The sequence below is a fragment of the Dreissena polymorpha genome, chromosome 10 (genome assembly GCF_020536995.1).
Source record: "Dreissena polymorpha isolate Duluth1 chromosome 10, UMN_Dpol_1.0, whole genome shotgun sequence".
In the NCBI taxonomy this organism is placed as follows: domain Eukaryota; kingdom Metazoa; phylum Mollusca; class Bivalvia; order Myida; family Dreissenidae; genus Dreissena; species Dreissena polymorpha.
In genome coordinates, this window is record NC_068364.1 from 75,085,575 (window position 1) to 75,111,993 (window position 26,419).

A 26,419-nucleotide genomic window follows, 5' to 3' on the forward strand; every position below is an offset into this window, starting at 1 on the left:
AACTATTTCAACAATTCAAATAATCCTGGTCTAATATTCTTTGCAGACTTTGAAAAGGCATTCGATTCGCTTGATCATTCATTTATGTTCTCTTGCTTAGAAAATATGAACTTTGGTGAAAGTCTCATTCAATGGGTCAAACTATTCTATACCGATATTAACAGTATAATCATTAACAATGGCTTCTTTTCGAACAGTTTTAACATCGAACGAGGGGTTCGACAAGGATGTCCACTCTCATCATCGCTATTTATTATTTGCATCGAGTATCTATCACATCACATCCAATCAAATAAACACATAAAAGGCATATCACTAGAACCTGACGAAGAAATCAAACAATCCCTATTTGCTGACGATGCAACTTATTTTTTAAATGACAATTACGATTCTTTCCATAACCTAATAGAGTCGCTAACCCTTTACGGAATGACATCGGGTCTTAAACTAAACAAAAGTAAATGTACTGTGCTTCGAGTAGGTAAATTAAAACAAAGTAATGTTCAATATAAAAAAGAAATGAAATTTAATTGGACATCCGATGAAGCCACAACGTTAGGAATTACTTTCACAAATAATGAAAAGGATACAGTTCTTAAAAACATACTACCTAAATTACAGAATTTTAAAAACTGCTTAAAATCATGGCATCATCGTAAACTTACACTTATCGGAAAAAACACAGTATTGAAAACGTTTGCACTTCCTAAATTAATATATGTTTTAACAGTTCTCCCAAATCCACCAAATGATGTTATTAACGATATAAAATCAACAGTATTTAATTTCATATGGGACGGTAAGCCTGATAAAATAAAAAGAACTCAGTTAATTCAATCTGTAGAAAATGGAGGTATCCAATTAACGAACATTGACTCATTCTTGAATGCAATCAAATGCAGCTGGATTAAAAGATACCTAGATAATACCAATACGAGTAAATGGAAATTATTCTACCAGAAAATCCTAAAAAAATATGGTGTCTCCTTAATCTTTGAATGTAACATCAGCAATACTATCTTACATGAAATTGCAAACGAAAACATATTTCTGTCTGATGTTCTATCAGCGTGGAGTGATGTCACTCATAACTTAGAAACCCAAACCAGCAGTAAAACAATTTTATGGAACAATAAAGACATAACTTCAAACAATAAGACGTTTTTCTATAAAGACTGGTTTGAACGAAGCATTAAGTCTGTCGCCCAATTATATGACTACAGAATTAATGATTTTTACTCTTTTGATAATATATGCTACATATACGGAACATCTTCAAATCATTTTCTGAAGTACTACACACTTATCAAAAGCATACCCATACATATTAAATCTGAAATCAATACAAATAATACACCATGTACTCAAACAACATTTGTAGAAAACCTACTTGGAAGAAAAAACAAAACAAATAAAATATTTTACACACTACAAATTAAAAACCCTACAGAAAACTCCAAAATCCAAAATAAATGGCAAGTTCACTTTGGAGAAAATGAACTTAATTGGAAACACATATTTACCATGCCATATAAAGCAACTATTGAAAGCACACTGAGAAATTTTCAATTTAATACATCCATAGAATTATAGCTACAAATAAATATCTCTATAAATGCAAATTATCTAACTCAAATCTGTGTGACTTCTGCAGTGAAAACCTTGAAACTATAGAACATCTTTTTTGGGAGTGCAAACACATACAGCCTATTTGGAATTAATTAATATCTTTTCTTGAACAACATCAACTTAACGTTAAACTATCTTTCTTAAATGTAAGTTTCGGAATTAACTCATTGAAATCAATAGACTGTAATAATATTGTGAATTTTATGGTTATATTGATGAAATATTTTATCTTAAACATGAAGTACAAAAAAACAAGTACCAAATTTTAATTGCTTTGTCGCTAGTCTTAAACTAAAAATCCAGATTGAGAAAGAAATAGCCCTCAGTAATGACACATTACAAATCTTTGAACAAAAATGGAATCGGATTAAATTCTCATAATGTTTTGTCCACTTATATACATTTCACTCTAATGTTTGTTTATCTTTCTAAAATAGTTTTGTTAATTTATTTTTTTAATTTTATTTTTCAATCTGACAAGATAGTTGTGAATATAAAACAAAAAACACAAGTCCAGTATGCTTTCTTCCGACTTTATACAACTCATCATTTTTCATAACTATTCCTCCGTTGTGCTTTTCTTTTCTCTCTAAAAAAATAAATATATATTAGCATATCTTGTAAAACATGTCTGAACTTTATTGCTATGTAAATCACTATGTTGTATGATCATATACATGTTTACATTGTATGTATGATATTGAATTAAAAAAAAAAATCATAACTATGGCCTTAGGGCTTCGCCCCAGGCCAAAAATATATTGCATCGTAAATTTAAGAAATGGCGTTTGAATGTTAAACCAAAATACCAGAACAGAGTCATAAATTGAAAGTTGCTTTTATGTCACGAAACTTTTTTCATGACATGTTTATGAGCCGCGCTCTTAGAAAACGGGGTTTAATACATGTGAGTTAAGTCTCGTATCAGACATTGAGTCGTGTTCTGAGAAAACTGGGTATAATACATGTGCGTTAAGTGTCGTATCAGACTAGCCTGTGCAGTCCGCACAGCCTTATCAAGGACGACACTTTTCACCTATGAAGAGCCCTCTTTAAAACGAAACATTCGATGAAAGCGGGAAGTGACGTCAGATAAGCCTGTGTGGACTGCACAGGCTAATTTGGGATGGCACACTAAGCACGTGCATTAGGCCACGTTTTCGCAGTACGAATCTCATATGTATTTTGTTTCATTCTCCTCTGCAGGAGTTCTGGTGCATCGTGCACGGGTTCCTCTACTTCCTCGCCATTCCCTCAATGTCGATGCTGCTGATGCTCTACTCCATCGGGAACCTGCACGTCGTCTCATGGGGAACCAGAGAGGCACCAAAGCCCGCCGCAGGTGAGACGCTGTGGTGAAAAAATATAATTGAAATATATGTGAACACGGAATAATGCATGTGCGTGATTTGTCGTCCCAGATTAATATGAGCAGTCCGCAACGGCTAATCATGGACGACAACACTTTCCGCTTTTTGAAAAGCGTGGGGATTATGTGGTTATCTCCGCCGTCCGTCCGTCCTGGCCACTATCTCCTCCTACACTATTAGCACTAGAACCTTGAAACTTACACACAGTGTAACTATGAGCATATGTGTGACGGTGCACTATTTTGAATTTTGATCTGACCTGTGGGTCAAAAGTTATGGGTGTTGGGGTGGGCCATGTCAGAGATTTTCACTCATTTTACTAACAAACATGCGTCGTGGGGATACGCGTCGGCCTCTGCCGCGCCATTTCTAGTTCATAGGAAGTGGTTAGAATAGTTCATTACTAGCAGCTCTATATCGACTTGAGTTTTTCGTCGTGTATATTAGGTGTAATTTAAATGGCTTAGCTGATGTATTTAACTGTAGTTCATAAGTATCTTTATTTTTTGGTACAATAATAACAACCTAAGATGTACGTAATGAATGACGCAAATAGCACACATAAGAAATGATGCAAATAACATACAAAATAAATGATGCAAATAACAAACGTGTTTCAGCTCAAAAACCTGGCGAGTCTGCTAAAGCCCCGCCCCCAAAGAAAGGGGCAGTGCAGGAATGGCTTGAAAAGATTGGCTTGGCCGACAGGGAGGGGAAATCGGGATATATGTTCGCTTTCGGTAACCTCTTTAGGCAAGTTTATTTTTCGCTCCTTTCAGGGATTGGTTTCACTTGCATCTTTAAACTAACTTGGGATAAAAACATAACTCTTTAATGTAACTGAGTCGCTTTCTGAGAAAACTGGGCATAATGTAGGTGCGTAAAGTGTCGTAGCAGATTAGCCTGTGCAGTTCGCACAGGCTAATCAGGGACGACACTTTCCGCCAAACTTGGAATTTTGCTAAGAAGAGACTTCATTTTATCTAAAAATGTCATAAAAGCTTCAAATTTCAAATTGTAATTATCCCCGAGTTGACCTGATAATATGCTTTATAGTTCAAATATAACATATATTTAAGACCTGTTAAATTTCACAAAGTTTATATACTAGTATATATATCATCAGCCTAATGCCGCAAAGCTTAACCCATTTATGCCTAGTGGACTCTCCCATCCTTCTAAATTGGATCAATTTATTATCAAAATTAGGGATGTCTAGTATATTTATTTCTATATTTAGAATATTTCTTACAGAAATTCCTTTAAGCAAACAGTGCAGACCCTGATGAGACGCCGCATCATGCGGCGTCTCATCTGGGTCTACGCTGTTTGCCAATGCCTTTTTTTCTAGACGCAAGGCATAAATGGGTTAAATGCATTTTTGAACTGCTATGTACGATCAAGTTATTTTTTTTATAATTTCTAAATGCAAGTTAAAGTATATATACATTACCTTGGAAACAGGTGTATGTGTTGCCCACAAGAGACGCCGGACACCGGCGATATGAAACTGAACGCGATCTTGGAACGCCTGGATGACCTTGAAGCTAAGCTCGTTGACCCGCCCGCCGATCACGTGAGCAATCAAAACGAGACGCGGGGTCATGTGACTTTTTCAGAAGCATCGGACTTGTTCGAAGGTGCTAAAGAGAGAAGTATGAACAAATATTGTCATTTCGACATTTTCGCATATTTTAAAAATAATAATCATTAACTTAATGTTTCAATGAATAAATAAAGCCCCTTGAAATGAACGAAGATGTCTACCAGTATTAATTAATCTTCAATACTTTTTTCATTATATAAAGAATTGTCAGTTGTGTAGTGATTGTAAAAATATTACATTACCGTTAATCAGTGGTTTCTGGTACTGAGTTTTTCGAATGACTTCTTTATAAGTCGAACATAATGCTTTTCTATTCGTATGCAAAATGTCAATCCTTGTCTGTTGTTTGTTTTTGTGGGATTCACTATTAAAACAAGTTAAAAATCACAGCACAATCAGTTTCGATGTTTGAAATTAGCGCATATTTCATTTACACGATACTTTAAGCTTTTATGATAATTTTCGTTTCGATAAAGTCTCAACTTAGCAAGAATCAAGTTTAGGCAGAAAGTGTCGTCCCTTATTAGCCTTTGCAGACTGCACAGGCTAATTAGGGACGACACTTTATGCACATGCATACAACTCCATTTTCAAAGAGCGCGGTTCATATGTGTAAATAGTGTTCTTATAAAACTGCGTGAATGTAACATTTATATATATGTATATACAACTCTTAACCCTTTCAGCGCTGGAACCGAAATTTAAAGGCCTTTGCAAACAGTTTGGATCCAGATGAGACGCCACAGAACTGTGGCGTCTTATCAGGATCCAAACTGTTTGCTATTCTGATAGTATTCTTTGAAAAAAATCGAAGAAAATGCTGATTTTAGAAATTCAGCAGACGACATTTTAGCAGACGACAAATTTCCCAGCATGCAAAGGGTTAATCATTATCATAGTGTGATCAATGTACGCAGAATGTATTTAGACGAATGTATATGTATATCATAATATACCAGTATATTGGAAAAGTATCTGATTATTATCGCACATAACAGAGAGTAAGCATTTCATGTATCCACATGCAAAATTATGCATCGAAGCAGGACTTCTAAACTTATCGGGGGTGGGGAACTCTTGCCGTTCTTACTATCTTGTTTTTCTTATTTGATATTTGAAGATAATGCAAAAGCACACTTGTTTTCAATGCTTAAATGACTCTAGTTTTTTTAAATAAAACATGACGTTTATTTTTACGCAAAAATGCGCTTTTTTAAGTTCTGTTATTTGAAATTCAAGACAAGCACTCTTGTCTTTATTTCAAAAGTGGATGTTAGCATTAAAATGCACTTTTTGTTCTTCTTTTTATAATATTGCTTAATTGGAAATACCAATGTTGTCATTCAAACAGCAATAAGTTATCTTTCCTAAATAGTAAAATACTAAACACATTTGCAAAGTGTTATGGTTGATAACATTCAAATGCAAACATACCCATAACAGAAATAATCACAGACTTACGGAATTATTAATGTTGCAAGTTATTAACTAATGGTATTCGTAAGATTTATTCCTGCGGCCACATAGTATATAAAAACGTTGCATGTTGTTGGTACAGTTACCATAGCATCTGCATGCTCGTATACATATTTCCTATCATCCCTCTCCTACCACATGACCGGAAGTCAACCCTCTGTTTGAAGACGCAGATGACGTCAGCAACCGGAAGCAGCGCCAACCGCTCCACTGGACACAGGACCCGGACTTCCGGGATAGCATTCCCGAGAGCATCCCCTTATCGGAAGTGACCTTCTGGCGGGAGCTTATCGACACGTACCTGTTTCCGATGGAAGGAGATAAGAAGCAACAGGAAAAAACGTTGGCGGAACTGATAGAACTGAGGTGTGATGGCAGCCTTGGACTGTTTTGTTGCAGCTGAGCTGCTGATGTTATTATGCAAAAACTGTTTTACTTGTTAAATAAGATAATTTGTTTATTCAGATTTGTGTTCAGTTTATTGCGAATAGTCTTATCTTTAACAAATTTAATGAAATGAGTGGTATAATGTTTAAAGTTTATTCAGTTTCTGATTCAAGGCCACCGGCCCATAACAAAACAATGCATATACATAGACTTGAAATAAGTATAGATATACATACATTTATAATTGTTATCTGACAGAGTGAGAATAAGAAAAAAAGCATTTTTATATATAACTAAACAATGGTTCAAATGCAAACAAAGTGGTGTACAAAATTGACATCCGACGATAAGTGTTCTATTTATTGATCATAAGTATTACTTATCTTATTTATATCAATACTATTTTCTCATCATATTATTTACAATCAGAGTTTAGTAAATTATAAAATCTATTAACTGTAAAATGATCGGGTTGTGTATTAGGCAGATAGAATGAGCGTATATCTGAGTACTTTTTACAAACAAATAAAACATGATGCTCATCCTCAACAACAACAATATTGTGGTAAATAATAATACTAGCTCTTTTGTTGCAAATTTCAATTACCAGCCCAATCGCACTCATAATTCTTGTGTTTTGGCTTTTAAACATCTTTGACTTTTCAACACATTTCATTCGTATCTCAGATATATTTTATCATGCTTTAACCAACAAAGAAAATGTATCTCTCAATTGGCTTTGCAGTCGGAGAAAAACAATTTACTTGCAACTGTTTTACAAATACCGTCTGTTTTCATGTGTCAATTCAACGGGAAAAAATGTAATCCCAGTTAAAATATGTATTACGTGTTTTGGTGTTTCATTACCAGGAACACAGTGTGTCTCTTCTTCCTCCTCGTGAACGCACTCTTCGTGACGATCGTGTTCTCCCTACAGCAAGTGAACGCCGACTCCGGTGGCAACATCTCCATACAGCTGCCCTGCGCCGAGGGCGGCCGCGGGGAGTCCATTGAACCCATCAGCATCGCGTTTACCGCAGTGTTTGGGGTACTCCTGGTTAGTATACAAAACGTTCCGTTGTTTTTGTTCCATAACGCTCTATATATTATGAACGCCTATGGATTTAGAGGTAAATCTATTGAGTTTCGCACACTACGTGCGGCCGCGGGAATGCCTTTGAGCCAATGAGCATCGCGTTCACCACCGTGTTAGAGGTCATCATGGTATGTTTGCATATCGCGTTTACCACCGTGTTAGAGGTCCTCATGGTATGTTTGCACATCGCATTCACCGCCATGTTAGAGGTCATCATGGTATGTTTGCATATCGCGTTTACCACCGTGTTAGAGGTCATCATGGTATGTTTGCATATCGCGTTTACCACCGTGTTAGAGGTCATTATGGTATGTTTGCATCTCGCGTTTACCACCGTGTTAGAGGTCCTCATGGTATGTTTGCACATCGCATTCACCGCCATGTTAGAGGTCATCATGGTATGTTTACAGAGCATTACCTGGACCTAGTATCATGTACATACTTTCGCCAATATCGTGACTCAACTTAAACTTACTTCTCAAGTTTTAGATGAGCCTGAAATCATGCTCATTAAAGTTTTTTAGTTTTGAGTCCAACTTAACCGTACTGTAAGTTTAAATATGTGCATATTCTTATAGCTGAGATTTGAAATTGTTCGTGAGCACACCGTTATTCTCAGTTCTCAACTGATTGGAAACTCAAAAATGATTTTCTGAGTTGAGCAAAAATAATGAGAATGTTTTTGATACTGGACTCTTGCGCGTGTTTATTACCGTAATATGTATAACATGAACTATAATAGAACAATCCCAGAAGCCCATTGGTTAGGTCGTTCGCCAATGGAATTAGAGGTCAAACTTTCGATTCTCTCACACTACGTGCTCTATATTGCAATATAGACAGCGACAACTTGGCAAAGAAACCTTGAGTACACAGTACTGAATTACAGTGTGGATAAAGACGGATTAAATATACTGTGTAGCATTATGATTTGTATAATATCGCACGTAAATATGCAAACATACACACTAAATATACACTATTGTTTTGGTATTTAGACAAAACACAGAGGATTTATAATGCTACATAGAATTATGAACAAAAACGCATTAAACATACAATATTGCATATCAGTATGAACAAAGGCGCATTCAAAATAAATCTTGCCTAGCAGTATGGACAAAGACGCTTCAATCATACAATGTTGCAAAGAATCATGAACAAAAACGCATAACATATACAATGTTGCATGGAAGTATTGACAAGGAAGCATTCGATATACAATGCTGCTTAGCAGTATGTACACATTCAATATTCAATTATGCATTACAATATGAACAAAGACGCATTAAATATACACTCTTGCATAGAAGTATGAACACATACGCATTATATATACACTCTTGCATAGCAGTATGAACAAAGATGCATTAAATATACACTCTTGCATAGCAGTATGAACAAAGTCGCATTAAATATACACTCTTGCATAGCAGTATGAACAAGGACGCATTGAGTATATACTCTTGCATAGCAGTATGAACAAAGACGCATTGGGTATATACTCTTGCATAGCAGTATGAACAAAGACGCATTAAATATACACTCTTGCATAGCAGTGTGAACAAAGACGCATTAAATATACACTCTTGCATAGCAGTATGAACAGAGACGCATTGAGTATATACTCTTGCATAGCAGTATGAACAAAGACGCATTGGGTATATACTCTTGCATAGCAGTATGAACAAAGACGCATTAAATATACACTCTTGCATAGCAGTGTGAACAAAGACGCATTGGATATACACTCCTGCACAGCAGTATGAACAAAGACGCATTGGGTATATACTCTTGCATAGCAGTATGAACAAAGACGCATTAAATATACACTCTTGCATAGCAGTGTGAACAAAGGCGCATTGGATATACACTCCTGCATAGCAGTATGAACAAGGGGATATACACTCTTGAATAGCAGTATGAACAAAGACGCATTGAATATACACTCTTGCTTAGCAGTTTTAACAAGGATGCATTTAATATACTAGTACACTCTTGTATAGCACGATGAATAAAGACGCATTAAATATACAATGCTCCATAGCAATACGAACAAATTCGCATTGGGTATTCAATCTTGCATAGCAGTATGAACAAAGACGCATTAAATATACACTCTTGCTTAGCAATATGATAGTCCATATAAACGTTCTCCCAGAGCCTTCCATGATTTTCGTATGGCGGCTCTCAGCAACCCTTTGGGTTATAAAGCTGGGAGTTGAATTATTGCAACTAAGCACTATGAATAAAGACGCATTAAATACACAATGCTCGATAGCAGTACGAACAAAGGCGCATTTGATATTTAATCATGCATAGCAGTATGAACAAAGACGCATTGAATAAACATCGCAATGTGTGCTTCAGTGTTCAATGTTGCGATGTAATTTTTATTAAGAAGCATCTATATTCCACATCTTCAAAGACGCATTGACCATACGATGTTGCAATACAATATTGACAAAATTGCCTTGAATATACAATTTTAAAATACAAGGTGGAAACACTCACCTTGAATATAAACTGCATTTATATTTTCTCGTTTAAACAACAATATTTATTTTTCCTTGCAGGCGATACAGTTTCTATGTATGTGTATTCACCGGATGTCAACCTTCCTCCAAATACTCTCCATAACGGAAATTGGACTATGCACACCGAAACGCGCGAAGACATCCGAAGACTCCGCTATCACGGTCGAGAAGGGTCTGGAGTTAGTAAAAAGCATGCAGGTTGGTTACTCTTTGCTGCAGATTTACTCTTGGCTTACCTTTTTACTAAACGAATTAGGCTTATAAGTTCGTTAAGCATGCTGTTTACAGATGTTTTTCCTCAAGCCAATCGTCTGGTCCCATAATTCTTTTGAGATTATCTTTCGTATTAAAAAACTATCCGTATGTCTCCTGTTAAAGAAGTGTTGAAATAGCAAGTGAGGTAAATCATGGCGAAAATTCAATTTTCTAACCGTGAACATAAATTTTACACCATCAATGAAAATACAGGAAACATCATAGATATGCTCGCACCCCCTTTTTTATACCATGAAGATTTGTGTTTATATAACTTGGGACACTCTTATGTCCGTTTTTTAGCATAGGTGCGTTTACGCACCTATGCTTATGGTATATACCACATTTCGAAAATCCACATCGGTCGGTTGCCCTTTATGAAGCCTTACCTGATCAAAAATCAGACGAAATATCTATTTAATTTAGTATATGGTCATTCTTACAATTTTTTTTTGGAAACGTTTTTCTAACGTTTTCTTCCAAGAATATTGCTGACACCGTTTTTAGTGAATTTTTCTAAGACCGTTTTATGTTAAAAAATCTTCTTATAACCTAAAACAAATTTCGTTCGTAAAACAATTTTATCTGCACTATAAATCTCAATCTCCTACGCAGTGGCCTCCCTTATACTAGAAGTTACTGACCGGGCGAAGCAAGGGAAGTAACTGCTGTGAGGAGTTTCTATAAAAATCTGCATTCAGAAATCTGTATTCATAACTCAATCTGTTGTGCACGTCTGCATCTAACGCTTACCACAAGTTTTACGACAAATTCTTGACGCAGACGAATAGGGTAGCGTCTATTTTCATTTGTGAAAAGAATAGTTCGATACAGATCTGTCCGTGCTTAAATTTTGAAAGGCTTGGGTAGTTATTGTTCATAAGCGTTTCAAACACTGATGTAAATGGAAAGATTATTTATTTAAATAGTCGGTAATTGTTTGAAATTATTGATTTGAGAAATTCGCGGATGGCGATATCGAACTACATTATACCACGTGACGCCATTCTTCCCTGTATCTTGCACCTATGCTTTTAACGCCATCGGCGCTCTCGTTAAAGAATATCATAATCGTTGTCCAGACTTAGGCCAAAGTCTTAACCTGGGTCCGGTTTAATGAGAGCGACCATGGTCGGGCGACTATGGTTGTACCAACGAATAATCGTCGTGCGACGATAGCCGTGTTTAATGGAGAGCGACGGTCGTCAATCGACCGCGCGTTGTTCGACATATTGTCGAGCGACCGCAGTCTACCCCTCACACCACGACTGCTCGTCGCTTGACGCTTTGTCGGCATTCAAAACCCGTGCAAAATGAACGCGGATAGTTTCGAGTTTAATCATGGCGGCCTCCATGCGACTTGTTCATCGAATGCGAAGACATTTTCGAAGAGAGCGAGTTTTTAGAGATAGGTTAAATCCATTAGACATGTACAATGATGATGAAATTTTCCGTCGATTTCGCTTACCAAGGAGAGAGCTATTGGAGCTCATAGACACCTTTACTGTAGATCTAGAATACGTTTCCGAAATTTATACAATATTGTATCATCAATATGCGTATTTCCCATCCAATACACGGATGTCTCGAGCAAGGGAAAGTAATACATATACAGTAGTTTAGATTAAATGCACTTAATTGATTTACCTTAATAACAATAGGATAAATATGTTTTATGATGCTAAACGTCGCGTCATTTATTTTTCTCCCGGCTTATAAAGAGTAGTATTAATACAAGAGAGGAGTGCACAATGTTCACTGAAAGTTAAAGGTTAGTGCCACAAATAATCCCGGGTTTATGTGCACCAATATCATTCAATAAACTGCGCATTAAGGGCAACTTTCTTTGGAACTAATCTTGGCCTATAATTCGCAAATTGCACACGTACGTTGAGATGAATTCAGTTGAAGGCACTGATTTTACATTCAACGTGTCCCGTTGACGCATTACTCTACATATGGTCCGTGCTCTGTAAAAAGTGGGTTTAATCCATGTGCGTAAAGTAGCGTCCAATATTAGCCTGTGTAGTCCGCACAGGCTAATCAGGGGTGACACTGTGTGCCTAAAACAGACTTTTGTTAAGGAGGCACTTTCTTTAAACGAACAATATCATAAAATCGGAAAATATCGTCCCTAATTAGCCTGTGCGGACTGCATAGGCTTATCTGGGACGACACTTTACGCACATGCATTAAACCCACTTTTGACAGAGTACGGCTCATATATATGCTGAACTATATGGAATGACAACATACATGTACATGTATATTGATAGCATTCTTTTAAAATTGTAAAAATACACCATGGTATAAAAAACGGCAATACTTATACCATACGCACAAATGATTTATACATGCAGTAAAGTGTAAAGAAAAATGGTGTCGATACTTAGTTACATGTGCACAACTTTAATGTTACTCCACCAATAGCTTCATCACTTCGTCTTTATATATAAGAAACAGTACCAATTTAATTTTGTAATAACAATATTGAATGAGTCATATAACCTAAATCAATATTAATAATGAATAATGGCTTTTAGAAGAAAGAATTTGTGGTTACAACGAATGAAGGGAAAAACAGAAACAAATATCAACAAATAAAGGATAAGTATTTTCCCTCATGAATCATTGCGTCATTTTTGTAGGTTGAGAAATAAAATGATATATTGATAAAGACATCAATAATAAAATTAAATCACAAAAATAATGCTAAAAACACTCAGATTACTAGATCAGTTGCGAGCCATCAATAACTAGACTAATATCTTAAATACAGACAAGATAAGTGTAAGTAAACTTTTTTTGTAATACTGACAGATGCTTCAAATATTCATTTGATTAATCTCCTAGTACCGACAATACGAATTCATGACGTTTTTTTTTCAGATCAGATGTGAAATATATCCTGTATAAAAATACCGTTTATTTTAGACAAAACAGCATGGTATCAATAAAGCAAATCTCAGATATGTTGACAGTATTATAAAATATGCAGGAACAAACTCCCCGAAATACCATTTTCTCGGCACAATGTACCTAGATTTATTTAGAAGAGTCCCATACATATTATTCGAGTATGTGTATCAAGTTGAAGTGAAATTTACAATGGAATATAAATAATTAACAAAACGATCATTGCCCAGATAAAGTGTCATAAGTTCAATCCTATAAAAGTGAAATGTCAACCTTATTTAGATAGATTCACATTAATATGAATTTTGCAGACGATAATGCAATGTATCAAAACTTTAAGTGCAATAATTATTGGGCAGATTTAGAAGCCAGATATAAAAGAACATTTTAACAAAAATATCTCAGCATTACGTCCATAATCATTAGTGAATTCCAGAGCTGACTGCAAACCCGTTATTTGGTTTTAAAGACTTCCGTAGACATCCAGACTCCACAATGCAGTTTTTGCACGCGTTTTCCTCGATCTACGAGCATTATTCATTCGATCCTTCCTTCCGTCCGATTTGTCGAGCGCACCAATTCATATTGGTATATGGTGAATATTCATATAAATGTACGGTCTTTAGTACCAACATCTTGAAACTGCGTTGGCAAGTATGTTTGAGGTTCTGCAATTTTGAGACGCGAAAGGACATTGTCCAGAGATGCGTGAACCATAGTAGTAGATTATATTTCATTGCGTCAGATTTTGTATTTGAACTTTGATAACTTAATGAATATTATTACAAACACACCTTAGACGAAGAATCCGCAAGCGAATTCTGTTTAAACAAATAATATCATATTATTTTAACAAATTTAAGATTTACTTTTCGTGATATGAGTTTTCGCACAATAAATAAAGAAATGTTGATTGCGGAAGAGATAATTTTCTAAAAAATAGCGACTACAAAGACCGCAGTCGACTGACCACACAGTCATGCGACCACAGTCGCGGCAAATTTCTCCGTGAACGCGACAATTTGTCAGTTGGCGGCCGACAACTGTCGGTCGACTGCACAGTCGCGCGACTACAGTCGTGTTTTGTAATTTTTTATTAAACCGGACCCTGGCAAACTACTTGTCATTTGAATATGTGTTGTATCACATTATCTTTATTCACGCGTTGCTAGCATACCCCGGCATACGCAAAATAATGATTATATCTCCTGGCGACCAGGTTTAATATACAAATGCACAGTACTAATTTGACGTATTTAAGGCGGTAAAAGACGACGACACCAAATCAGTGGTTTCATCGGCTGGAAGTGTCGCCGAATCAACAGCTGACACCGCCGACACCGACGAAGCCGGCGGGGCGCAGAATGGCGTTCGCCGAAAGGAGCTGTGGTCTAAACTTGCCCGTCGGCGTCGGGAACAACAGTACAGCACGCTGAGCAACACATTCATGAAAAACTTCAAGTAATAATGAGTTTGTGTTTTTCATTTTTATCTCAAGCAATTTACATTCTTTAATTGTTTCTCCGAGCAAAACATTCTTGAAAAATTTCAAGTAGTGATAACTAAGATTGTCTTTTTTATATGCGTAGAACCTCAATAAATTAACAGTATTGTATTGTTCATCTGACAAGCATTTTAAGCATTAGCATTTTTTTAACGTGAAAAACTGATTGTTTGGTAATTTGCCGCATAACATCTCTTGGTAAGACCAATTTGCTGATAACTGAAAATGTTTGTTACTTGCAGCAACATCTCAGCACAGTATTCGGCGTTCCGTGTGCTACCTTCATTATAAATTTTAATCATAAGCTAATTAAAAGGACGCATCTATGCCAATTTTAATGATTCGGTTTTAGAAATATATTGCTTAGTGAACCAACATAAAATTGCAAATCAAAACTGGTTTTTATGGAGTTTGAAAGCAATAAGTTTGATCGTTATGCAGGAAACTACAACGACACATGGAGGATTCGGACATGAGCTCTTCCGCGAACCTCGATGCCGGAAACTCCGCCGTGACTCCGGGAATCACCGTGACGTCACCAGAAGATGGAACCGTCCAGAGCCGGGAGCTGAAATCCGCCCGGATGGTGTTCAGACGAATGGACCGCAAGAGTATCTTCACAATCGTACAGATGTCGAAGGATCCCAGGTATCAACACATTTGTCATACGCTATCTACATTACCACAGGTGCAATACCAATTTACCAGTTTATCTTTTTAATCAATGCAATGAGGTATACGCACTAATTGTTCATAACAGATTAAGCTTTAAAAGCTTAACACATCGAATTCATCATTATTTATATGCACAAGGATTTAAGATACTACAAGAGTTAAACGTTTACATCTATACAAATTGAAAACGGTGTGCAATATCATGCTGTTTAACAGGAAAGTCGGTTTAAGATTATCTTGCCCGATTTCAGCCTGTCCACTCTTTCATAAAGCTGTACCATACGAATCAATGTTGTGTTGCAATACGCAAAACATCATTATAATTTTTTTCTACACGTTTGAATTTTAATTTATTATCTCCAGAATCAAAAGTGCTATAGTACAACGGGGCGAAGTTGTCGCCAATAGATGGCGTAAAGCGGCCCTACGCGCCAAAATTCAAAGTTCCACTGTACCCTCATCCGGATCCGCACAAGACAGACCAAAGAGCAAGGTCACTGTCAATGACATCGCGCGCCTTGCAGTCGCCGAGAGGGACAGTAATATTCCGTCAGATACTGAGTCCGACAACGATGTTCCTGTGGAGAAATTCGCGTTTTAGACTGTTTTAGACCAGACGGCGATTACGACGATATTCACGCAAAGACGCCATTGCTTAGTGCGTGCAGTTAGCTTTAAGCTTACATTAATAAATGCGCACAGAGATTAAAGCATTTTTAAGCAGATAAATGAAAAGTTTACACCAACTTTAAAGCAAAACCCTTTATGATCGCAATCAGGTTTGGAATTCTTTAAGCATGTCGGTTACAAAAAATCCTAAGACAAAATGAAAGATACCGGACATATATAAAATTAAGGATCAGTTATTACAAGTTTGTTAATAACAGCTCTTGACGTGTGTACATAAAACATATGCAGACGTTAGGCCAATACTATTATAGTCGTAATCATTATCCAGACCGTACGTGGACACATAATTAAGATTCCCAATTTTATGTATTTAAAACCTTCTTTAACATTTTTTTTTTTGGAGTGTACTCTTCTGATGCATGCTTTTACCAGATTTTCTTATGTATCCTTTTCAAAGACGACTGACGTTGTAATCTTCTTTAAAAAGTTGTTTTACTGTTATCTATGCTTATATATGTTAAAAATACTGCATTTATATTCCGTAATATTTTTGACAATCTTATATATCAGTATACTCGGCAATGACATTTTTTTTTACTTATTTAAATATAGTTATACGGTGTTAAATTTAACATGAGTGACTTATACAATATTTTATCACATTCTATACCCTGTCTCCCATGTAATACAACCATTACATTTTTTTTATATTACACGTGTGTAATACAACATTTTTAAGCGTTCTCATTGGCTTAGTTTTCGTTTATTGACCAATCGCATTTTCTTATTTTGCTGAAATGACGTTTCAACGTAAAATGACGTCACGAAATGTAAACAACATTCGGGATTAATCATTATGATTGCGTAAATATTTATTTAATTTGCTCATTTAAAAGCATGTGATAAAAAAGATATGACACTCGTTGTCATATCATACCATTTTGTATTGAATTCGTTCAGGAAATTCGTTAGTAAGCTCGCCAAAGGCAAAGGTTGTGAAAGACTCGTTTAATAAAATATGGTATGATATGACAACTCGTGCAAGATCCTATATAATTGGTATGATTGTGCTGCACTCATAAAAATAATATTATTGCTGTCATAGAAAATAGCAAAATGTTTTGTTTTTATTTTAACAATTTGCTTCACAATGGAACATTTAGGTTTTGTCCACGCATAAGCTTACATCTATAAATACACTTATATTTATGTGCTTTTGACTGTGATGTGTTTGTAGATACTTGTACATGAAGTAAAAAATATACATATATATTTTTATCAAACATGTATACTATTGCGGTATATTATACTATTTAAATACATATTTGCTTATTGCTCGAAATCATATTTAGTACCAACCTATAGTGTACTATAAATATATTTATGTGCTTATTTTTATAATATTTACATATATTTTTTGCAGAAATCATACCTTTGTATCTTTTAATATCTTTGCTTTATTCTACATCTTTTGTGAAACTTCGAAAGAAAAAAATTAAAAACGAAGAAAGTGTAAAGGTTTTATAATTGTGAGTAATATTCTAAGATTGTTCAGAAAAATAGTTGCTGGGATGAATTTTAACATAGGTGAACATTTAAATATGGGATGCACACTTAAAACAAACGTTTAAATGTTTTTTATGTAAATGAAGCATTAATATTATGTTATCCCCATCAAGAAGAAAATATTTGTTCATTACAAATTGATAGTTATTAAAATAAATTAAATACAATAATTTGCAAATGAACGTTGTTCGCGATACATTTATTGTCCCCTACCGGTGAAACCGGAGTCAGTCTGTCTGTCAGTCTGTCCGTCACACTTTTCTGAATCCTGCGATAACTTTAAAAGTTCCTCATATTTTTTCACGAAACTTGAAACATGGATAGATGGCAATATGGAGATTATGCATGTCATTTTATTTTGTTCGTATGTCAAGAATTCTGGTTGCTACGGCAATAAATATTAAAAAATCTGAAAATGGTAGAGTTTTACCGGTCGGGGACATGTTGCTTGGCAATAGTCTTGTTAGTAATGTTTTGGTGCTGTATTTTACATCATTTATGTTCATTTAAATATGCATACAAACATTTATATTTAGCGACAATAAATTGTACATTATATCACCCATGAGCTTACAATTACAGAGTAAACTAGAGATTGCCAAGCAATATGGTCCCCTACCGGTGAAACTCCACCATTGTCAGATTTTTTTTTATAAATATGTGTTGCCATAGCAACCAGTTATCGCAGGATCCAAAAAAGTGTGACGGAAAGACTGACAGACAGACAGACAGAGCGCAAAACATAAGTCCCTCCGGTTTCACCGGTAGGGAACAACAAGCATACCGCGTCCCTAACTATATTGTACAATCTGGAACAATTAAACTACTATGACGTTTAAAAAATGATAAACATAACATACATTTTTCGTGTGAATGTATGCATTTTAATCAAGACATATGTTCAATGCCACAAACTGAACTAATAATTATTTTTTTCTAGTCGACGGTCAAATCCAAACCGCACTCAAGGGTCTGAGCTATCCGTAATTGGATTGTTTTAGGCGAAAAAAAACATGTATGTAAGCGTGATCAAAGGAGATACACACATTTGAAAGAGATTTGTAAAAAACATTGCACAATTCATTGTATGATATGTTCCAGCTTGGTGTATTCTGTATGGTATGTTCCAGCTTGGTGTATTATGTATGGTATGATATGTTCCAGCTTGGTGTATTCTGTATGGTATGATATGTTCCAGCTTGGTGTATTCTGTATGGTATGATATGTTCCAGCTTGGTGTATTCTGTATGGTATGATATGTTCCAGCTTGGTGTATTATGTATGGTATGATATGTTCCAGCTTGGTGTATTCTGTATGGTATGATATGTTCCAGCTTGGTGTATTCTGTATGGTATGATATGTTCCAGCTTGGTGTATTCTGTATGGTATTCGCTCTTAAGTTTCAACTTAAGTGTCAATGTCGTCACTGCGAGGTTCGGCGACGTGGCAGGTTTGTAGAACTAACCGAGACCCGTCGACTGACATAACTCAAGCCGTTATATAACGTTAGATAGACGAGTCGGCGAAACTTTAGACATTCCGAGCACATTTAGCCAAACAAAAATGCCAAGTTTCAAGACTGCCGGTCAAATTCTTTGCCTCCATCAACGAGAGAGCAGCCACCATTATAAGAATAGCAGTCGATGGCGTCAACTTTGAATTTAGTCGCGAAAGTTGGCACTTCTGTAGGAATCATCGAGACCTGTCAAATGACGGTATTCCAGCCGTTATGTGACGTAAAATGACCTTGTCATTCATAACTTTGACGTCGATTGTAACGTCAATGTCGTCACTTAAAAAACAGCGGCATGACACATTTGTAGAGCTCGCGGAGATCCGTCAAATAACGTCACCCCGACCGTTATATAACGTCTAGTATGGCCGTACCGATGACGTCGTAAGTTTCAACGTTGACGTTATTTTTTTAAGCAAATGACGTCACCGGGAGGGTCGGCGACATTTTAGACATATTGGACAGATTGAGACAAACAGGTATTCCAAAGTTAATAACTGTCGGTCAAATTCTATACTAGAATTATAAGGAATGGCAGCCGATGACGCCACTTTAAACGTTTACAAGTAGACGTCAAACAGGCGAAGCTCACAAACGCCTTTGAATAGAGTCGCGAATGTTGGCCCGTTGTAGAGCTGGACACCCGTCGAATGACGTCAGCCCGATCGCTATGTGACGTCATTTGATCGCGCCTGCGACGTCATAAGTTTAAACGTTGAAGTCATTTGTAACGTCAATAACGTAACCAAAGGGTTGGCGACACTTCAGTCACGCTGTGCACATTGAGATAATACAAGTGTGCCAAGTTTTAATACATGTTCAAATACTTTGCCTCACAGTTTTCACAACCCTCCAGACAGTGTCCACAACCCTCCAGAAAGTGTTCACAGCCCTCCAGACAGTGTTACAACCTTCTAGACAGTGTTCACAATCTTTCTGTCGGTGTTTATAACCCCTTGTCAGGGTTCACCACCTTCCAGACAGTGTTCACCACCCTCCAGACAGTGTTCACCACCCTCCAGACAGTGTTCACAACCCTCTAGACAGTGTTCACAACCCTCCAGACAGTGTACCACCCTCCAGACAGTGTTCACCATCCTCCAGACAGTGTTCATCACCCTCCAGACAGTGTTCACCACCCTCCAGACAGTGTTCACCACCCTCCAGACAGTGTTTACCACCCTCCAGACAGCGTTCACCACCCTCCAAACAGTGTTCACAACCTTCCAGCCAGTGTTCACAACCTTCCAGCCAGTGTTCGCAAACCCCCAGACAGTGTTCACCACCCTCTAGACAGTGTTCACCACCCTCCAGACAGTGTTTACAACACTCCAGACAGTGTTCACAACCTTCCAGCCAGTGTTCGCAAACATCCAGACAGTGTTCACAACCCTCCAGCCAGTGTTCAAAACCCTCCAGACAGTGTTCACAACCCTCCAGCCAGTGTTCGCAAACCTCCAACCAGTGTTCACAACCTCCAATTAGTGTTCGCAAACATCCAGACAGTATTCACAACTCTCCAGAAAGTGTTCACAGCCCTCAAGACAGTGTTCACAACCTTCTAGACAGTGTTCACAATCTTTCTGTCGGTGTTCATAAGCCCAGTCAGGGTTCACAACCTTCCAGACTGTGGTTATAACCCCAGAGAGGGTTTAAGACCACCTGACAGTGATCACAAGTCTCAAAACCCTTTGCCTCACAGTTTTCACAATCCTTCAGACAGTTTTCACAACCCTCCAGAAAGTGTTCACAACCCTCCAGACAGTGTAAACAACCCTCCAGACAGTATTCTTGACCCGATGAAAGGGTTTATGACCCTCCAGACAGTATTCATGACCCCCCGACAGGGTTCACAACCTTCCAGAAAGTGTTTACAAACCAGGTGTGTTCACTTGAGTAGCGCTAACCGAGACCCGTCGAATGGGTCAGTCCGGTTTGTTAGAAATGTCATATAACCGCGCTGCTAACGTCATAACCGAGAACCTATGGCATCAGTTATAGCATCATTGGCGTCACCGGGATGGTCGGCGACACCTGAAACCTGCTTGGCACACTGAGCCGAGTAAGTGCGCCAAGCTTCATTGTTAAGTTATGTCAAATAGCCGCGCCGCTTACGTCATAATCGAGTACCTATGACGTCAGTTATCATCGGGAGGGACGGCGAAACTTGCGACATGCTCGACTCACTGAGCTTAACAAGTGTGCCATATTTCATTGTTCTCGAACAAATAATTTGTCTCCAGCAACGCGAGAACAGCCATCATTATAAGGAAAGGCAGCCGATGGAGTCACTATGGTTGTTTACACGTTAACGTTAAACCGGAGCCGCTAGCAAACGCCTCGGAATTAAGTCGCGAAGTTGGGTACGTATTTAGAGCTCTTCGCGTCACGTCGTTTGGGGACAGTCCGGTCGTTAAGAAACATAATATAGCCGCGCCGCTCACGTTAGAACCGCACACATATGCCGTCAGTTATAACGTCAATGGCGTCATCAGAATGGTCGGCGACACCTGGAACGTGCTTGGCACACTAAACCGAACAAATTTGCCAAGTTTCATTGTTAAGTTACGTCAAATATCCACGCCGCCGATAACGTCAGAACAGAGAACCTATGGCGTCAGTTATAAAGGCAGTGGCGTCAACGGGAGGGACACGTGAGGCATGTTTCATCGTTCTCGGATAGACACGCTGCCTCCAGCATTAAGATATAGGCATCCATCATACGGTAACGGAGCGATGGCGTCACTATGGGAGGTTACACGTAATCGTAAAACCGGCGCCGCTCGCAAACGCATCGGAATAGAGGCGCGAAATACGGCACGCGCGTATGGTTAAACGTGACCCGTCGAACGGCGTCAGTCCGGTCGTTAGGAAATTTCAGATGGCCGCGCCACTTACGTCCGAATCGATAATCTATGGTGCCACTTATAACGGGAACGACGTAACGGGGAGGGACGGCGACACCTGTAGCCTGATTGACACACTGGGCCATACAAGTTTGTCAAGTTTCATCGCAAAGTGACGTAATATGTTCTCGCTGCTTACGTCAGAACCGAGAACCTACGGAGCCATTTATACCAGAAAAGACGTCATCGGTAGGGAAGGCGACACTTGAGTGTTTCTCGGCTTACTGATTCAAACAAGTGTGCCAAGTGTCATCGCATTCGGACAAACACTTTGCCCCCAGCATCGGGATATATGCTCCCTTTAAAAGGTAACAGAGCGACGAGGTCACTATGGGCGTTTAGACGTAAGCGTTAAATCCGCGACGAGCGCAAACGCCTTGGAATTTAGTCGCGAAATTTGGCAAGTGTGTAGGGCTCACCGAAACCCGTCGAATGGAGCCATAACAGAGTAGCTAGTATGGCGCCAATAATATCGGAAAGGAAGTCGCCGGGAGGGATAGCGACACCTGGAGCCTGCTTTGCACACTGGGTCCAACAGGTTTGCCAAGTTTCATCGCTAATTGACGTCGTATGGCCGCGCCGCTAACGACAGAACCAAAAACCTAAGGCGCCACTTTTACCGTAAACTCGTCATCGGGGGGGGGGGGGGGGGGGACGGCAACACTTGAGACATGCTCGGCATACTGAGTCACACAAGTGTGCCAAGTTTCATCGCTCTCGGAAAAACACTTTGCCTCCAACATCGAGACATAGACTCCCATTATACGGTAACGCGCCGCACGCAACCACCTTGCAATTCAGGTGCGAAATAGGGCACGCGTGTAGGACTCACCGAGACCCGTCGTATGGCGTACGCGCGGTCGTTAAGGAACGTTATATATATTGCCACGCCGCCTACGTCAGAACCAAGAATATATTGCGCCACTTAAAACAGAAACAACGTAATCGGGAGGCCGGGGCGCCGCCTATTTCAGTGTAAAAACACCCTCGGGGTTATTTAAGCTGAAATCTCCAACAATATTTTTATTTTTTCATTCATTGTATTTTAGAATAACTGTTAATTGTATTTTTTTAGTTTGTGCATACACGCATTGAATACGGTATAATGATAAGTCAAGTAAAAGTGATGGCACACAATTCAATGGACCATCCCTGATTGATGTCCTACTCAGCAAATAGAATGCCCGATTGTTTTCATATATTGCTACCCCAGAGCCCAGATTTTTTATGTTTGTTTTTAGATCGTATAAGTTCTCGGAAGCCTTTTCAGGTGAACCTGCCGGCGATTGCTTTTAAAATTCCTTTCCTGTAAACATACCACATGCACTTTATTATTGTTATTAAAATTCTGAAGATCATACATTTTGTCAATAGAGTTATAATTGCCAATCCTTCGGTTGTTCCACGACATGACGCTTAGGTTGTTTATAAAAGTAATTGGTAGTGTCGCAGACAGTGAGGGGTTGTGAAGTGTTATATGGTCCTATCATGCGGGCTTAATGCTGCTATTTTTACTTAGTATGGACCGTGCGCGTGGCGGAAGAAGGCCGAAAAGGGTGGTGCAAGCGAGTTCTTCCTTTGGAGGCTAGGGCGAATGTGTAGGGTTGAGCTGTTACTAGCCATGCGAAGCCGGTTCATATGGATAAACATTGGTGAAAATTAATATGTTTCGCGTTCCCTATGCTGAAGCTATCGATAGCGTTATTTTCGTGTTGTTGTTGTTTGGATGGTTGAGTGGTGCAAAACTTTTTTGGAGGATTTGGTGTTTGTGAGGTGGTCGGTTGTTTTTGTTGTTGCTGTTGATGTTGTGAAAGAGTCTGGCTTCCATGTTGTGTTTTAGATGTAGTTTTTTGCTGATGCTGATGACGGTCGTTCGGGGTGGTGTAGGGGTAGTGTGTTCGATAAAATATTCTGCCTCGTTTTCGAGGAATTAGTTTCTGAGGGTGTACAGGATTCATGATTCAGATTACCCAATCCACGACTTTGCTATTAGTGTCATATCGGGTCCCTTTAAATGGTTTGCGCATTATTAATGCATTGGTTTGTAACAAGTCCTTTCTAATGATTGTAGATGAGTAATTTAAATATACCGGGTAACCCCTGTACGTCGCTGTGCCCACCGCCACAGTTCGCTCATCGCTTTACACCATGGCCATGTATGTATGTATGTATTTATTTGTGTGTATTTATTTTGACCTTGCGGTCAAGGATAACCCATGAAAGTGCAAGCACTTATTTCCAATGGGGTCCTTTGGTTTTTGCTGAAGAGACAGCAAGCAGAAGAGACAGTATTGGGATACAAGGAATCCGGGTGCGATACCCTAGCTCTTTGCGAATAGATACCTTGGTTCTTTTACGTGCTCAGTGTATAGCACCGATACACGCGAGAATTACCTGGGTTTCATACCAGTACATCTCTAGTTGGGTGGGAAACACTTGAAGCATTTCTGATATTTCCAGTGCCCCGGCCGGGATTTGAACCGGGGACCTCTGGAATGGTAGACCAGAGTGTTACCACTCGACCACCGCACCACCCTAAATGCATGTCGCGTGTGTATAATTAACCGCGCAGTGTGGGCACTTCGCATTGTTATTACATACTTAAGTAGCATGGCCGAACATCTGACATTTGAAGCATTTGTGCTTAGCCATAAGCGCGGGTTTTATAGTTTGGTCTTGTACCTTTGTTGGCACGTTTTCTGTCTTAATGTTTTCTGTTTCAGTTAGAACGTTTCTTTAGCACAACTATGGACGGCTCCCACGTTTGATTGGATTTCAGAACTTATTTTTAGTTTGCCTATATCCGCGTATTGGGTGACGTATATGACACCCATTGTTAATTTAGATTGGGCAATTAGTTTGAAATCGACGGTACCGAACGAGAAATTGCTGGCTTTGTTAAGTGCGTTTTTCCTGATTTTAACGAGTAGACTGGATGTTATCTCCTTGAGGGGTCTTTATCTTTCGGTCGCTAAACATTTTATAAAGGCGTCTTCTATTGCATTTGCTTTCCCTCGCGGGAAAATTACCACGACAGTGCAAAGGCTAAGTGTAATTGTTCCTTATTGGTATTTATTGAGTACGGCAATTTGTAGTAAATGGAGGATCCTTGGTTCGCGAAAAAGGCTTATTACAAGGAGATCCCGAATCAAACTTGGCCTCAAATTAATTCTGTATATAGCCCTTCAATCGAAAAAAACTCTCCTGACGTGATCAATTAGAAATGGTGGCCTATGTGTACATCGCATGCCGATTATTGAAAATGTCCGGAATTATTCTACGAATTTTTATTCACTTAACTATGCGATTCGCAAAACTTGCCAAATGTTAAAACTTATACCGCTTTTCTTGCTATACATGGAATGCTCCATTCACGTCTAAATAAATGATTTATGGCGTAACATAGATAAGTCGCCATTCTGGTAGACTATCAATAAGGAGTTTTATCCTATTACCAGATGAAAATCGATAGTATAACAACGATCGTATAAACTTGAGCTTTATACTATCGCTATTTTAAATCAGATTTCAAATATTGGAGAATACATTTTTGTCATCTACGGAAAAACAAAATTGTCAAAAAATGCGATATTTGATAATTTTTCACGGAAAATAGGAGGAAATAATAGGATAAATAGAATACTAGTATTATGTGAGTTTTGGATAAAGATCAAGTTTATCATGCTCGGCACGAACCATTTTAGTGCTCGGCGAGCCTCGCGCTACATCGGTTCTAAGCCTCGCATGATTTACTTGATCTTTATCCAAAACTCACATCATATACTCTATAAATGTATATATCTTCAGCGAACTGGTATAGTATGTAAAAAGGATGCTCGCAAAAGTTCGTTCAGCGGGATATTTTCGGAAGTCCAACCTCCCAGTTTGTGTCGACTCATTCAGAAGGCACCAATTAACGTAATTCACAAATACCATCGTTTTGGGTTAGCATTTTTATTAAAAGATGATAACGTCAGTTAAAGGTTTCCTGTTTTAAAGATGTCATATAATAAAGTTTCTAACTAGAGAACTATGACCTGGTATTAACTGACAGAGTAAACTCGGTCGATATCTTCAATTAGCTCCTATTGAGTAATTGTCATCAGATATCATCAGATATAAAATACACATCCAATGTGAATGGTTTGGGTACAGTAAACTTGAAAGGTTGACACGTATGTGTGCTTCGCAAGCCATACTAGATGCAATAATTTGTCTATGCGCCATTAATTTTAAAACTGCTGAATGTGTACTATTCAAAAGAGTAATGATTTTTTTTTATAATTACTCAAATAGTAGTCACTGGATTAAAGACGTATTACACACAAGACAATTTACATGTATAACAAATA

At 38.0% G+C, this 26,419-nt stretch overlaps 2 protein-coding genes across 2 annotated transcripts in view; both read left to right on the plus strand.

Annotated features, from left to right (window-relative positions):
• LOC127849244 (chitin synthase chs-2-like) overlaps positions 1 to 17,437 on the plus strand; it is a 78,759-nt gene extending 61,322 nt beyond the window's left edge. The window contains exons 15-23 of the mRNA XM_052381963.1: positions 2,836 to 2,971; positions 3,620 to 3,752; positions 4,464 to 4,654; positions 6,231 to 6,447; positions 7,339 to 7,525; positions 10,141 to 10,299; positions 14,534 to 14,733; positions 15,218 to 15,424; positions 15,815 to 17,437. Of these exons, the coding sequence (XP_052237923.1) occupies positions 2,836 to 2,971; positions 3,620 to 3,752; positions 4,464 to 4,654; positions 6,231 to 6,447; positions 7,339 to 7,525; positions 10,141 to 10,299; positions 14,534 to 14,733; positions 15,218 to 15,424; positions 15,815 to 16,052 (1,668 nt within the window). The 3' untranslated portion in view covers positions 16,053 to 17,437. The remainder of the gene's footprint in view (positions 1 to 2,835; positions 2,972 to 3,619; positions 3,753 to 4,463; positions 4,655 to 6,230; positions 6,448 to 7,338; positions 7,526 to 10,140; positions 10,300 to 14,533; positions 14,734 to 15,217; positions 15,425 to 15,814) is intronic.
• Positions 17,438 to 19,291: 1,854 nt separating this feature from the next.
• On the plus strand, positions 19,292 to 20,726 carry LOC127849245 (uncharacterized). The gene is made up of 2 exons (XM_052381965.1): positions 19,292 to 19,363; positions 20,226 to 20,726. The coding sequence occupies exons 1-2, from the start codon at positions 19,292 to 19,294 to the stop codon at positions 20,724 to 20,726; spliced, it is 573 nt and encodes a 190-aa protein (XP_052237925.1).
• Positions 20,727 to 26,419: the final 5,693 nt, after the last annotated feature.